This window comes from Triturus cristatus, chromosome 4_2, assembly GCF_964204655.1.
Source record: "Triturus cristatus chromosome 4_2, aTriCri1.1, whole genome shotgun sequence".
NCBI classification, from domain to species: domain Eukaryota; kingdom Metazoa; phylum Chordata; class Amphibia; order Caudata; family Salamandridae; genus Triturus; species Triturus cristatus.
Window position 1 is genome coordinate 189,285,760 of NC_140586.1, and position 16,259 is coordinate 189,302,018.

At 49.2% G+C, this 16,259-nt stretch overlaps 1 protein-coding gene across 12 annotated transcripts in view; it reads right to left on the minus strand.

Moving 5' to 3' along the window:
• The window catches only part of CENPM (centromere protein M), a 461,530-nt gene that overhangs the window by 282,822 nt on the left and 162,449 nt on the right, over window positions 1–16,259 (minus strand). The window contains exon 1 of one of the 12 annotated variants that reach the window (XM_085601084.1): window positions 15,337–15,730. The exons of 7 other annotated variants lie outside the window; for them this stretch is intronic. In XM_085601084.1, coding sequence (XP_085457210.1) covers window positions 15,337–15,393 — 57 coding nt within the window. In that variant the 5' untranslated portion in view covers window positions 15,394–15,730. Of the gene's footprint in view, window positions 1–15,336; window positions 15,731–16,259 lie in introns of those variants that run through there. 4 more of the 12 variants (XM_085601080.1, XM_085601093.1, XM_085601092.1 and 1 more) reach the window with 4 other exon arrangements.

Genomic DNA, 16,259 nt, shown 5'->3' on the forward strand with positions numbered 1-16,259 from the left:
AATAAGTTATCATGGATTTCAACACATTCTGTCAGGGCCTAAACCCATCATTCTATCGTGTTTTAAGAAAGCGTGATGAACAGCTGTGTGCCTGCTCTGTGAAGCTCTGCCAGCTATGTACCATTCAATTCCGCGGATGAAGTCGCCACACATCTAGTTGATCTTCCCACAATCTTTTCTGTAAGAGGTACTTTAACAGGTAGTTTGCCTAATCCATCCACTTAAAGATATCTTAAAAGGCCTAATTGCCCTGTTTTACACCACTGAAAGGGACAAAAAGAAGGTCTGACCACCAAAAAGAATTTGTACTTTTCAGATAAATCAAAACTGTCTTTTTAGTATTGAAACGCTTTAGCAAAAGTTCTCATTGAGAAGAGTTAGGCCAAATAGTAGGCGGGCAAATCTCCTGATCTCCATGTGTTAAAGAGGTAATATTAGGTAAATACTCTGAGCCTGATTCACAAAGGTAAACTGAGACGAGTCTAACTTTACGACTTTCGGTATTCACAAAGGGCATTTAAGAGTAGTAAAGTTGGACTTTTGTCTCAGTTTTGGTCTCAGTTGAACTTAAGACCAAAACGTACGGTTTAACGGAGACAAAAGTCTAACTTTACTACTCGTATATGCCCTTTGAGAATACCGAAAGTCATAAAGTTAGACTTTTGTCTCAGTTTACTTTTGTGAATCGGGTCCTCAGATAATACAGTCTTCCAAAACTTTAAAAAATGAAGGCTTACATAGCAGAGGTCCGAGTTCCCCAATGGTTCTTGTAAAGTTATTGTCACAGAAATACCATCTTGAAGCTCAGAAAATGTAAATTCATTCTACTAACTTAAGAGGCTAAAGTGAATTTCTTGTAAATATTTCAAAACCAAAAAGGTAAGTTACAAAGGGAAAAGGGGATGGAGAAAAGGTCTAGATAAAGAGAGACAGAAGCAAGATAAATCCAAGATATACTGTATTTGAAAAACCTCCCCACAGTTCAGGAAAATTCTTTATAGCAGCACACAATCAAACCTTTGTGAAACCTATCAAACAACTATTGTAACACCACTTCTATAGAAGAACGTCACAACACCACTGGGAATTCTTACAGGGCTTTGAAAAGGATTTTAAGGTTGACCAATGCCTAGTCTGGTGGCAAGTCAAACTAAATGTTCAGTGAGTCCCTCGTATCCAACTCTTAAACATCAAGCCAAAAAGTGCTAATGGCTGAGGAAGAACAGATCCATGGACAGGGAAGAATGTTACCACTACTATTACTTGTGCAGATTCCCTCTGAATTTTCACAAGCAGAGATGGCATGACATTAGGGAAAAGCAAAGGGTAGAAGAGAAGGCCAAGGAATAGAGAAGACATCCACTCTCCAAGCACCTGAGTGTAACAGACGTTTGTCAATTTAATGTTCTCCTGAAAGGCAAAAAGCTCTAGGAGTGGGTTATCAATCTCCAGCATATCTCTCTGAAAATCCCTGCTAGGCACAGATCTGGAGAGGTTACAAACTTCCTGGCCAGCATCTATGTTTGAACATTCTCCTTCCATCTGATCAGTGACATAACACAAAATGATAGGGCCTCCCTGCAGAATGTGATTAGGGGCTCCCAAGTGTCCAATTTCTCACATATCTACATTGGCCTTGGTCTGACTAGGAGGCCCCTCAAGGGTTTGCGGGTGTGGGGGTGTGAGGAGGCCCTGCACTGCAGGGGCCTGCACTCCACACCTGCATCTGATATATGTGGCTGAGAGGGAGAGAAGAAACCACTGCCCACATTCTATCTTCATTGCTACAAGATTCAGGGAGGGCAATCTTGAATATCCTTCTCTGTTTACATAGGCCATAGCTACTTAGTTGTCCATTCGAACCAGCCCTTGATGCTGAATAATGTCCTGAAAGTGCTTGAAGGCTTTCCAGATTGCGGTCAGCTCTCTATAATTTTACGTTTGTTACCTCCTTCAGACCATTTTTCCTGTACTGCAAGATCTAATGTAGCTCCCAGCCTTGTCAGACTGGCAACTGTAGTCAAAACACGAGAATACAAACTGAGAGGAAATCCCTTGGATAATGAAACGATTAAGTCTTAGCCAACACTGCAGTTGAAGAAATATTTGCATTGTGAGTGCGAGCATCTTCTCGTAATACAATTGCAATGCTCTCCAGTACTTCAAAAGTAGTACCAAAAGTCTTAGATGGAGTCTGGTTCAGGTACTAAGAAGACACAGGAGGCCATGTGCCCCTATACTATCATACATAATTTTGTTTTTGCCAGTTATGGAGGCAGTACAGTAGCAAGGGTTTTGAGCAGACACTGAAACTCTCATGAGAAATACACCACAGAGAATTAAAAGGTATCTACTATGAACAGTGTGCACTCTATGCAAAACTTGTCCAAAGAGGGACTATTCACTTGAAATAACCATGGTCTGGAGATGCTAAAGATCATACTATGTTAACAAAATTAATGATAGCCCATCTACTGAAGCTAAACAAGCATATGTACATAGGCTAGTACCAGGTGCCCATAGTCTTCTATGTTAAGTAGAAATTGTCATGCAGAGATGATTCTGTCCAATAACTCAAGGCTGCTTACAATACTTAGCATGTGGTACGTAAAATCTTTGCCCTGCGGAAAATTCTGTAGTACCAAAAAATGTGTGTGGAACATAATGAACACAAGTCAATGGTCACCTGCACATGGGAGCGTGGCTAACTGCTGCAGAAAATAGCTGCGTCCTAGACTCTCTCTTCACTGGCTGCCCTGATTTTCCTCGATCTGTTGACTAAAGGAGAGCCAGATGGGAGCTCCAGGGCTGTAGGAGCAGATCTGGGACTTCCCTGCCACGAGCGGAACTCGTCTGGGGGTGCAGACGGGGTCCCACCAGTTGCTCTGGAGGCTCTGGCCAGGGTGGTCATGGAGCAGCAAAATGACAGCAGCCGCAGCACTGCTGAACTCATCTGCCCCTGTCAATAGGCCCTGACTGGTCGCGTTGGGCAGCATCACTGCTAGACCTGGGGTGGACCAAGAGGCACAGTAGAGGATGGCCCCACGACACAGCCAACAGCAGTACCAGCAACGAGTTGATCTGTAACTGCAACAAGCAACCTCCTTCCCGGCAGCTGCAGTGACGTAGCTCCCCTGCGCGTGCAAAGTCGAAAAGCTTTCTGTGGGATGGAGCGAGCTGTCCTTGGCTTTACTGGAGCCCACTCTGAGAGCCACTGGTGCCTGGGCGACACTGCTGGCTAGTCTCCTGAGAAGCCCTGGGCTGTGGCACACACATCAGCAGACCCCCAGGGGCTGAAGAGGGCATTCAGGGGCCAGGGGTACGCAGGCCAAAGTTATCTGGTCGACAGCGTGTGCTGGGCTCTTGGAGCTAGTTGCGAGCTACAAAAGTTGGACAAACGGCTGAAAAACAGCACAAGACTGCATAACTCCCCAATCGTAGCCCTTTAATATCAGATTGTCGCTTCCCGGAGGTAGTGGACTATGCTGCAGTGGCGGCGTTGGGTGTCTGAGCGGCACATAACTGCCTGAGTTGCTCATCATGGTACAGGACTCGTGAGTAGATCACAGACATTGCTGGGGCTGCCCCAGCCATGGTGTAATGGGAACGGGCTAGCAATGAACTATAACCAGAACAGAGCCTTACAAGGTGGTCAACTCAAGCAGCACAACTACTGTTTTCTGCCCCCTGGTGGGGGCACTCACCTGACCTAAGAGTCTGGCCTATCGTGCCTGCCTTTGCACCCTCTTCACTTGAAAGTCTCACGGCACACCTGCGAAGCAAGTGTTCTAGTGCCCTAGACAACACCGCGCTGCTTGGCAGTAGGTTCATTGGAGCGGTCCTATGTTGCCTGTGTGGCGGATGCTCAGCTGGGTGGATGGTGGAGTGCACGTGTCCCCACTGAGTTGAAAACCTAACATGGGAAAAGAAGCTGTAGCTCCAGCTGGACCCTTCCTAACTTTTAATGCAATGAGTGGCAAGTCTGCTTTACTGGGGAGGGGGGGGGCACGGGAGGGGAGTAGGAGAGGTTAGAATGTATCATTATGTCACAAAGTGCATCTTACATCATTCTTAGTTGGAACGTACAAGGCCTGGGTTCAGGTAAAAAAAGATATAAAATCCTTTCATATTTGCGGCATAGAAAAATAGATGTGGCTCTCTTGCAAGAGACGCACCTTATCAGTGGGGAGGTAGATCCTTTGAGAAGGAGATGAAGGAGTCGGGAATACACCTCAACCTTCTCATCATATTCCTCAGACACACTAATATGGATTAGACCAGGGACTCCCATGGGCATTATGTCTGAACATAGCGATAGAGAGAGTGCGGTATGGCTTTATCTGGGGGAATTTTAAATGGAGCGGAGCTAATGTTGGGCAGTATATGCGCGGCAAATATTAACCAAACAATTTTATGAATCACTGGCTCCACTGATGGCGTTTGAAACAGACATATCAACGCTCATCGTGGGTGGGCGGGGGGTGGGAGATATATTATATCTTCACTGCCGACCCAGACCTGGATTGATCTACCCCATCCCTCCCTGACTCTCAGATGGTGAAACTAGCAGCTGAGTTCCAGAGATGGTGCTTACACTGGGGTTTGGTAGATATTGGGTTTGCAAGACATGCAAGCCTGAAAGAATACACATTAATTTTCCAGTCTATGATCTGCATGTCTGCCTGGATGGCTGACTGTGCAGCCCAGTTGTCCATAGGGCTGTCGCCAGGGTAGAACCCTTAGTGCACACACTATCTAACCACAATCTCGCACTTATTGGTTTGGCAAGGAAAGACATAGCTCTGCGATACCCAAATGGAGACTGACAGCCAGCGGTGAACTCTAAATTATTAGAGCAAAGGGAAAAGTTTGCAATAGTCACAGAGCAATTGCAGTCCCTCAATTGGAGGGAATACCTAGACAGTGTGCATGAGGCGGTGGGTAAGGTGGGTAGGCTGTTGGCCTGGTTTATCCGCAAAGACAAACGTAGTCATGCCATCATCCACATAAAACACAGCCAAGGTCACCTGGTGTACTCGCAGGATGAATTACTGGACGTCTTCATATCTTACTACCAGGACTCTTCTCTTCTGGTTCTAGATGAGTTCTTGGGTAGAGCACAGCTCTCGTGACTGGGCAACTAGGACCAGGATGCCCTGGGAGGTTCCATTCAAGAGGAAGAGTTCAAAGCTGCTATAGCACACCTAGCAAGGGGCAAAACATCGGGTACAGATAGCCTACCTGCTGACTTAAGCAGGAGGCTGGATCCCATGACTTGCTGCGGTTTATTCCCACTCTTTGGAAGTGGGGCATATGCCGGCTACAACCTAGGAGACCTTCATAGTTTCGGTGCCCAAGCCAGGAGGGGTTCACTCTGAAGTGGGAGCATATAGGTCTTTGTTGATGCTAAACATCAACTTCAAAATGCTAAGCAAAATATTGGCAGGGTAGCTGCATGTAAACCTTGCTGCACTTATCAATTATGATAAGAATGGTTTCATTCCACAGCACAACACCACCTCCAACATCTGCAAAAAGTTTCGTCTTTTGGATGAGATACCGGAAGAATACGTCCGTGGTGCTCTGGCCCCCCTCACTTGATTTGTGTATGGTCTTTGACACGCTATGCTCGTCCTACCTGCACGAGGGATGTGGAGAATGAACTTAGGACCTCGATGGAGTCAGTGGGTTGCCCTGCTTTATGCAGATGCGCGGGCTCTAGTGAAGGTGGGTGGTGGCATCTCTGAATCCTTTGGTGTATATAGGGAAATGTGCCAGGGTTGCCCCCTCTCTAGAACCTTTTGAAAGTATGAGGATTGAGGGAATTCCCTGAGGGATACCGTTTCGAGAAGTGCATATTGTGTCCCTATATCGGGATGATATACTAATTTACCTACGAGACCCAGACTTGGGTATACCATGGCGCATGTCCGTGCTGGAGGAGTTGTGTTAAGCCTAGGCCTTAAAACCAACTGGGAGAACACATATGCCTTCCCAGTGTTTCCTGGTTGGGCTAACATGGCTAATGCTATTTCGGATCAACGCATCCAATGGGCACCCGCTCAGCTGAAATATTTTTTGGGGGGGGGGGGGTGTATATTTTATAGTGAGGACAAATGGGAAGCAAATTTGGGGGCTGAACTGAGAGCACTTGTAGGCAGTAATAAATGTTGGCATTCTCTAAAACTCCCCCCTGGTTTAAGACTGTTGATGCTGTATGCTGGGAATTAGTGTGGGACGGTGGGGCGAAATAGTGTGTTCTTCGCCACTCTACACAGACCTACCACAAAGGGTGGCCTTGGTGCTCCTGATATGGAATTATACTTTATTTAGGTGCAGTTGCAGTGGCTTGCTAGATGGTTGGCAGGAGGAGATATGCAGGATCTTAGGGGGGTTTGCTGAGCCCCAACGCGGGGTTACCGTTGTCACCTGTTTCCTGGGAAAGATCACGCAAGGCAATCCGCCATCACGGCTATTAAATTTCGCGATGAGGTGTTGGAAAGCCCTGGTGTTAGATTGCAACATCCGGTGCTCCGTGCCCTGGCGATTCCACTGGTGGGACTTCCTACAAGCAGGGTGGGTTACTTCATGGCTTGAGGTGGGCATAGAGACTGCGAGGGCCTGCTACGTGGAGGGCACTTTGCATACCCTGGATTCATTGATGGAGAACGTCTCCCTGGCTCCCAGTTCCTCATATATGGGGCTGTGGATGTGACCATGCGGAGTTTATGGTCGATAGGTCAGACGGAGCTCCGGATACGCGAGTTGCTGCAGGTCCTTCTAACCTTTGGGATAGGTAGAAGTTGGTATTGTGGCTATAGAATCAGCACTGGAAATGGTCACAAATGATTCACCAACTAGACTTGAGTGGTGGGAGGCTGCCTTGGGTAGAAGGTTTCAGGACAAGGAATGGAGGCTGGCTATGGAACATGTTCAAGATCTTGTGTAATACTCGCTTTAAATATAAGCAATTTAATTACATACATATCATCTATCTGACCCTCCCCACACACTAAATGTCTTGCAGCAGACGGACCACATACAATGCCCTAGAAGTGCCTTGAGAGAGCTGGTTTCTTACATTAGGTATGGGAATACCCTGGGATTAAGCAATTTTGGAGCAAAGCGATTACTGATGTAGAACGTACATTGGGTAGGAGGGAGTGATCGCACTTAGCCAGCACTGCCTGCAGCATGTATTGATAAACAATGGACCACTGGACAGTATATGGACATTGGGAGAGATACAGCTAAGGAAGTTAGTTCAACAAATTACAAATGCGTTTCACATAATTTACTTTTCAGGGAAGGGGATATTTATCAAAGATAGCACAATACCATTAAAACACCAAGTAGGGACTCAAACTCAAGTCCTCAGGTTCAAAGCGGCAGCTGAGCAACTCAACAATATTGAATCAATCAAGATTTATTAAGCGTGGCCAATCACTCGATAGAGTATCTAGGAGCTTGCAGGTCCCGGGGGCTTATTCGAACAGCCATGTCTTCAGGGCGATTCGGAATTCCTAAAGGGAGGTGATTGTCCAGAGGTGCGTGGGGAGGCTGATCCAGGTCTTTGCTGTGATGTAAGAGAAGGAGCTGCCTCCACTTCTGCTTCAGTAGATGCGCGGAGTATGGACAAGTGAAAGTGAGGCGGAGCATAGTCTTGGACGGTTGAAATTTAGGCAGTGATTAATGTTGGCGGGTCCTTGGTTGTGTAGAGTCTTGTGTGCGTGGGTTAGCAGCTTGAATTGGCATCTCTTCTGTCAGAGGAGCCAGTGGAGTTGCCTGAGGTGGGGTGTGACGTGGGTTCATCAGGAAAGGTCGAGGAGGAGTCTGGCTGCGGCATTCAGTATCAATCAATCAATCGTGTTTGTTAAGCGCGACTACTCACCCGTAAGGGACTCAAGAAGCTGGGGAGGATGGGAGGGGGAGGGGAGCTGCAGGTTCCAGTCCATCAAGGAGGGGGTCTGTCGAAGAGCCACGTTTTGAGGTTTCTCGTGAAGATGGGGAGTGTTGTCTGTCTGAGGTGGAGCGGCCTCCCGATCTGGTCTTTCTGGCGTGGGAGACCACGGAGTGGGAAAGCTGGGCTGATCATAGGGTCCTTTGGGGTGCATGGAATTTGAGTCGGCTGTTCAGGTATGCTGGTCCGGTGTTGTAGAGGGCTTTGTATGTGCTGGTGAAAATCTTGAAGGTGATTCTAACCTCGATGGGGAGCCAGTGGAGTGTGCGCAGGTGCTGGGAGATATGGCAGTGTCTTGGAAAGTTGAGGACCAGTCTTGCGGCGCGTACTGGATGTTTTGTAGCTTGTGGGTGAGGTTTTTGTTTATTCCGGCATAGAGTGGGTTGCCGTAGTAGTCTGCTGGTGAGGAGGGCATGAGTGACGGTCTTTGTGTGCTCAAGGGGGATCCATTTGAAGGTCTTACGTAGGAGGCGGAGGGTGTGGAAGCAGGAGGATGCGACGGAGTTGATCTGGCAGTCCATTTTGAGCTCGGAGTCCAAGTTGATTCCAAGGTTGCGTGCGTGGTCCGTGGGGGTGGGTGGGCTTCCAGGGGTGGGTGGGCTTCCAAGGGCGGGTGGCCAACAGGTGTCGTTCCAGGAGTCGAGGTGTGGGCCCATGATGAGTACTTCTGTTTTGTCAGGGTTGAGTTGTAGGCAGCTGCTTTTCATCCATTTGGCGACGGCTTCCATGCCTTTTTGAAAGTTGTGATTTGCTGCGTTGGGTTCGTTGGATAGGGAGAGGATGAGTTGGGTGTCATCTGCGTATGAAACAATGTTGAGTCCGTGGGTTATGATGATGGTGTCAAGCGGAGCCATGTAGACGTAGAAGAGCGTGGGGCTGAGGGAGGATCCCTGGGGAACTCCGCAGGTGGTTGGTATAAGGTCAGAGAGGAGAAGAGGGAGTCTGACCCGCTGCGTTCTGCCGGAGAGGAAAGAGTGGATCCAGTCTAGGGCCTTGTCCCGGATCCCTGCGTCGTGGAGTCTGCGTGTTAGGGTGCGGTGGGAGACTGTTTTGAAGGTCGCTGAGAGGTCGAGGAGGATGAGGGCTAGTGTTTCTCCTCTGTCAAGGAGGGAGCGCATGTCGTCTGTTGCGGCGAGGAGGGCGGTTTCTGTGCTGTGATTATTCTGAAGCCATATTGGGAAGAGTCGAGGATGTTGTGCTCTTCGATGAAGGTGGCGAGTTGGCTATTGATGGCTTTCTCGATGACTTTCTCTGGGAACGGGAGCAGGGAGATGGGTCGGTAGTTTTTTAGGTCGGTGGGGTCCGCCGAGGGCTTCTTCAGGAGGGGGTTGATCTTGGAGTGTTTCAAGTCGTTGGGGAAGGAGGCGTTCGCCAGGGAGCGGTTGATGGTGTGGCGAAGCATGGGTGCGATGGTGTCAGCAGCTCGGTTGAAGATGTGGTGGGGGCAGGGGTCCGTGGGGGCCCCGGAGTGGATTGACTTCATCGTCTTCAGTGTGTCTTCGATGGTGAGGGCTGTCCAGCTGTCAATCATTGGTGTCGGGTGGTTGGTGAGGGTTCAATGTGTTGGTTGTCGTCGAAGTTGTCATAGATGTTCTAGATTTTGTGGTGGAAGAGGGTGCTGAGTTTGTTGCAGAGGTCCTGTGAGGGAGGAATGTCAATAGAATAGCTGATGGGTTGGGCGAACTCCTTGATGATGCTGAAGAGTGCTTTGCTGTTGTGCGCGTGTGTGGAGATTCTGTCTTCGATCGCTGTTTTTCTCGTATTTCTGATGAGTTGATGGTGGGCGTTGGTGGCGGCTCTGAACTTGTGGGCTTCTGTGGATTTGGAGCTCCTCCAGGTCTTCGAGGCGGCAGCATGTGCGTCTGGACTCTCGAAGTTCAGTGGTAAACCATCTGGCTTTCTAGGCATGTGTGGTGTTCTTCTTGAGGAGGGCTATGGTGTTGGCACTGTCGGAGATCCATCTGTGCAGAGTTCGGGCTGCGGTGTTGGGGTCCTCGTCTTCCGCGGTGGTTGGGGTGGAGTTGCCGAGTAAGGAGGTGAGCTGGTCTTCTGTGATTTTGGTCCTGTTTCTTCGTGGGAGCAGGTGCTGGTGTCTGTGGATGGTGAGTGTTCTGAAGGTAAAGTGGATGCATCGATGGTATGTCCACGGGAGTTCGGTGGTGTGGCTGAAAGTGATGGAATTTCCTGTTGTGAAGAGGGGGTCGAGGGTGTGTCCTGCTGAGTGCGTAGGTTCAGTCGCGATCTGGCTGAGTCCAATGTTGTGGAGGTTGTCCAGGAGGGGTGTGGTGTTGGGGTCTGGTTGGTTGTCGAGGTGGAAGTTGAGTTCTCCCAGCAGGGTGTAGTTGGTGGATGCGAAGGTTGCGGGGACATGATGCCCGTGATGGAGTTGGTGAAAGGTCCAGGGAGGGGGGGGGGGTCAGTAGATGAGAGTTCCTTGGAATGTGGTGGTAGGGCTGGCCTGTATCTTGAAGTGTAGGTGTTCCATCAGGTCTGTGAGCTCGTCGGGGGAGTGTGCTCAGCCGGAGGGTGGATTTGTGGACTATGGCGATTCCTCCTCCTGGGCGGGTGGTGCAGTCATTCCGGGAGATCTTGTATCCTTGGAGAATGGCGATGGCGATGTCCGGTCCCGAGGTGGTGTTGGTCCAGGTTTCGATGAAGAATGCTACGTCTGGGGTGGTGCTGTCGAGGAGGTCCCAGATTTCGGTGGCGTGTTTGTGGAGTGATCAGACGTTGAGGAGGATGCCTTGCAGGGTCTTCAGTTTGGTTGTGTTCTTGCGGGCGTGTTGTGCTGGGTCTGTGTTTCTGGCGGTTCTGCAGGTGTGCCGGCAGCGGTGACAGCTGAAGGGTCCGTGGGTGTCGGCTGGTGATGCTAGTTTGCAGTTGTTGCGGCCGGGGTTGAGTGCGTGGAGTGCTGCTGGGTTGTAGTGTTGGTGGTGCGGAAATCCAGGGTTCCGGTCGCTGGTCGCGTGTAGACGGGCTTGCCTTTGGCACGCCTTCGCCACGGCCGCCATTAAGTAGGTGTCGTGGAGGGCTGGACAGCTGGGAGGCGGGGAGGGGAACTGGCTCGGGCTGGGGAAGAAGGGAGAGGCCGCGGGGGCAGCAGCGGCGGGAAAAATGGAGGAAGCAAGCAACGAAAAGGGAAAAGGGTGAAAAAAAAAATAGAAATCGATATAAAGAGTAAAAGAGTGAAAACGGAGCAGAAAGCAGAAGAAAAATGCTTTAAAGAGTGAAAGGGTGAAAACGCTAAAGAAGCTGAAGGGTGAAAACGGAGCAGAAAGGAGAGGATGAAGGGGACAGAAAGCGGAGCGAGAGAAAGGAGTCAAAGGGCGTTGCCGTAGTCCAGTCAGCTGGTGATGAGGGCGTGTGTCACAATGAGTCTTGTGCATAGGGGTAGCCACCTGAAGATCCTATGTAGCATGCGAACAGTAAGGAAGCAAGCGGAGGAGACAGTGTTGATCTGTAATTTCATGATAAGCTTATTGTCAATGACGATTCTGAGGTTTTTAGTGTGATTGGAAGGAGTGCGTGCGGGCCCTAGGTCTCATGGCCACCAGGAGTCCTTCCATGTGCTGCTGCTGTTGCCAAAGATCAGTACTTCCATTGTGTTTGTGTTCAGCTGCAGCTAGTTGTTCTTCATCCAGTTGAAACGTTTGTCATGCATCTGTGTAAGTTGTTTCTGGTGGTCGGGTCGTCAGTGAGTGAGAGGATGAGTTAGGTATCGTCCGTATAGGACATTATGTTGAGACCGTGGGATCTGATGATGTTAGCCAGCTGTGTCATATGCGTTGAAGAGCGTGGGGCTGAGAGATGTGCCCTGAGGGATACTACATGTGATCCCTTGGGTTCAGAGGTGAAAGGTGGGAGGTGGAGCCTCTGGGTTCTTCTGGTGAGGAAGGAGGTGAAAAAACAAGTTGATGGACAGAATGCAGAACAATGACATACATTCACCCCAGTACAGAGATCTGGGCCTAAATCCATCATTTTTTTGCCCACCATGCCCTTCCAGTTTGAACCCAGCCATATGCAAATCAGTCTTGACCCTGTGCCTCATGGGAACAGTCCAGACCGAACTGCCAAGGCAAGTCCTCCCTGGACTGGAAACAAGCATCCTAGGACCGGTTTCGGGGTTTCACCCCTCTTCAGCCACGATAGCTTGATTCCAGTGGCATGGAGAGCACGGGACTCACGTCTGAGCATACCCGTCCCACTCGGGGTGACAAATGCAAAAGCAACAGTTGATGGACAGAATGCGGAACAATGTCATACATTCACCCCAGTACAGGAAGGATGTGATCCATCGGAGCGCGTCCCCTTGGATGCCGATGTGGTGAAGTCTATAAGCGTGTGGTGTGAACCATGTCGAAGGCTGCTGAGAGGTCAAGGAGGATCAAAGCTGCTGTTTCTCCTCGGTCGAGGAGGGCTCGGATGTCGTTAGTGGTGTGATCAAGGCGGTTTTGTGCTGCAATTGATGTGGAAGCCGGATTGGAAGGTGTTGAGCAGCTGGTTCTGCTCCAGGTGTGTGATGAGTTGATTGTTGATGATCTTTTCCAGTACCTTCGCTGGGAATGGGAGCAGGGAGATTGGCCACTAGCTTTTGAGTTAGTTGGGGGTCGGCGGAGTGTTTTTTGAGTAGTGGTCTGACTTCAGCGCGTTTCTAGGCATTGTGAAATGTTACGGTGGCTATAGAAGTGTTGAGTAGGGTGGTGTGTTCCTGGCTGATCCTTTGGTTGCCGAGGTTGAAGATGTGGTGTGGGCATGAGTCTTTTGTAGCTCCTGAGTGGATGGATTTCATGGTGGAAGTGGTGTCCTGGATAGAGAGGAAGTTCCAGGTGGTAAGTGTTTGGTTTGTGTCCGTTATGGTGGTTTCGTTATCTGTCAAGGAAGTCCATAGGTGCGGGTTGGGTTCAAGGTTTCTGTATACGGTTGCGATCTTGTCGTGGAAGAAGTAGCCGAGGTTGTCTCACAGCCTATGTGAGGGTGTGATGTTGTTTTCGCTGGCAGCCGGGTTGGAGAAGTTCCTTAATGATGCTGAAAAGTTCCTTGGTGTTGTTGGCGCTGGTTTGATGCGTGCGGCAAGGGATGTCTTCTTTGTTGCCCTCAGCAGGGGGTGGTAGAAGTTGAGGAAGGTCTTGAAGGCTGCCCTCTCTGAGGTGTCCTTGCTGGTGTGCCATCTCCTCTCCAACTGTTTGCGGTCTTATTTCACTGTTCTGAGTTCTTGGGTGTACGAGCTGGCCTTTTTGGTGGATTTTGTCTTGACGTTGCTCAATGTGGATGATGCGGTCAGCGCAGTTGGTGATTCAGGCGTTGAAGTTTTTCACTCACTGTTCAAGGTTAGGGGAGAGAAGTTGGCCAAACGGCTAGGGCGGTCGACCTCGAATCTGGGGAATTGGTTCGAGTCTCGACAATGACGCTGAACATCCTGTGATTCTGGACAAATCACTTAATCTCCCCGTCCCTAACAAAAATGAATGTGTCCTCATGTAATGCAGCTGGTGCTATGTAAAGCACTCTGATACCCGATTCGGGTCAAGTTCGCGCTATATAAAACTCTGTGAAAAACGAAAAGAAAAAAAAAGGGTTGGTGGCGATAGCATGGTTGGAGGTAGGTGATGAAGGTGTTCACCTAGCTGGTCTCTGAGATTTTGTTCCACATCTGGTGAGGGGGCGTTGGTCATCTTGAGGGTGGCTGGAGATGCAGAAGTGGACGATGGAATGATTGGTTCATGTGAGTCCTGTGACATGGCTGTATTTGACGCAGTTACTGGAGGTGAAAATTGGGTCCAGCGTGTGTTCTGCAGTGTGTGTAGGGTCGTGGACGATCTGGGTCAATCCGAGGCTGCTCATACTGTTGAGGAGGTGTGCTGTGTTTTTGTCATCGGGATCGATCTGGAAATTTAGGTTACTGAGGAAGATGTAGTCCTTGGAGGGTGCCTCTGATGATTGTCATGTTGTCTGTGTGGAGCTTGAATTCGAGATGTTCCATGGGGTAGTGGTACACTGCATGGTCTTTTTGTGGATGATGGCTATTCATCCTCCCGCCTTGTTGATGCGATCCTGGTGAATGATTTTATAAACATCGGGGATCACTGTGGCAATGTCTGGGGTGGATGTGGGGTTGATCCAGGTCTCAGTGAGGAAGACGATGTAGGGTGCGAGGGTGGCAATGAGGTCCCATAATTCAGTGGAATGTTTGCATAGTGAGCATGCATTGAGGAAGGTGCATGCGAGTTGGTGTTTTTGTTCAAGGGTGTCTGTGCTGTGTTCTGGGTGGGGCAGTCAGTGGGCTGATGTGTGTGTAGTGGCAGTGGGTGCAGGTGAAAGGTCCTACAGTAGAGCGTAGATCAGCACAGTGGCTGTGTTTGTAGCAGCAACTGGGGCCGAGGGTGTAGAGCTTGGAGATGGTTTAACTTTGGGGGCCGGAGGGCCAGGTGTCGTGGTGCTGGACACAGTTCAGGCGTGGAAGGGTGCAATAGAGCTTGCCTTTGGCATGCTTTCAGCGCGCTAGTGGTTCGCCCGATGCACGCAGTCGCACTGCGGCCTACAGTAAGTAGGTCCTGGGGTGGGTGGGACTTCTGCTGGAGGGAGAAACTTGGAGTGGGAAAACCCAGGCAGCTGCGATGTCACTAAATCTGTCTGGAACAAGCAGGAACTAGAGGCCACAGGCAAGTGGCAGGCTAGGTGTCAATGTGCCTATTACTATGCTACATAACGCAGAAACAGTTTCGAAAGTCAAGTGTCGGTCATCACTATCCACTCTACTAAACCATTTCCATTTATGAAAATAAACATCTAGATTAAAAGTCTCGATGCTCATTTTCTTCTAGAACAGTTTCGTTGGACGACTGGCAGTAGAGGCGGATGAGTGATGATCCTGTAGCTGAAGCCTCTCGATGGTTTATCCAAACAGCTGGAATAGGAAGAGCTTACTGTTGTCTTTGACAGGACAGGATACATGGGTGGGTGCACTACTTGACTGGATTAACATTATCAGGCTGCACAGAGCAGTTGCAGATTTTTTATATTAACCCCGTTTCACTTTGCTGAGGCTTACAGGTGTCTGCGTGCATTCCCAAATGCAGGTTACATTGCCATTTAATTTACCTTTAAGGCATGGGATTATATAACCAGAGTCTGGTATTATTCTCCCAAAAATGTGGCGACTCTGCATATCATGTGGTGAGATCCACCTTTAACGCAATTACTACGACGGGAACGAAGCAATAATATTAAATTGCCCCCCATAATTCACAGAAATGACTAAGAAGACTGAAGAGACAGGGTCGCGAATCTAGCCCTCCCCGATGACAGAGGAGCCAGTTCTCCTTAACACTGAATACCCCCACCCCCCTGTCAACCTTCAAGCCCGGCACCCTCACCAGCAGCACTGCCTCCTTCAGCGCAGGTAATTTGTCGAAAGGCCGCAAAGTCGTCATATCTCTAACTCGCTCCCGCTGGATTTTCAAACCTCTCCACAGCCTCTACGCACTTCTCTATTTTATAGCAGTGCGTGCTTACGTTGGTTCTATTCCGGCATCCATGTCTGATCCAGGCACTTGTGGAAGTTAAGTACCTCGTCCCTTCACGGACATTTACAAACTAGCAGTGACAACTTAGGGAGAGGGTGGGAGATGATGTGGTCCGTCGGCTTAAACTGCCGACTTTGGTGCAGGAAACCAGGGTTCGAGCCTCGAGATCGCGTCCACATCCAGTGATTCTGGGCAAATCACGTAATCTCCCCCTGCCATAATGTGTAATGTAAATACGGTGCTCATGTAAAGCGCTCCAATACCTTCGGGTCGAGTTCGCGCTATATAAATATGCAAAACACAACGCTCAACTACGTACGCTTTTGCTTGTGCCAAAACAAGACTGCCGTCCTCTTTCTTGGACACTGTGATGGTGAAGGCGCCTGACTATAAAATGGCCGATTTCCTCCGAAACAGACAGAGGACTCGAACAGAGCAATTCCAGGTATAGCTGAAGGCTAGGAAGCGTCGCAATTCCAACAGTACAGGTCTCCCTGAACATTACACAGTCTTTTCGGGTCAGTCTTTACAGTATATCCTTCTGTTGGTTAGACGGACATTTGACCTGGGTTGTAGGGTAAATGTAAAAAAAAAGAACCTGAAACCGCAGCTTAAAAAAATTATTTTAGGCACACAGGGAGTAAATTATCGGATGCACATTATTTTTAAGGACATATGTCTACTGAAAAAAAACTCCCATAATACGACATGCTATTGACTAAAGCGCAAAGACTGACTAAAAGTGTCGAACATACTATTGGGTCATTTGGCAC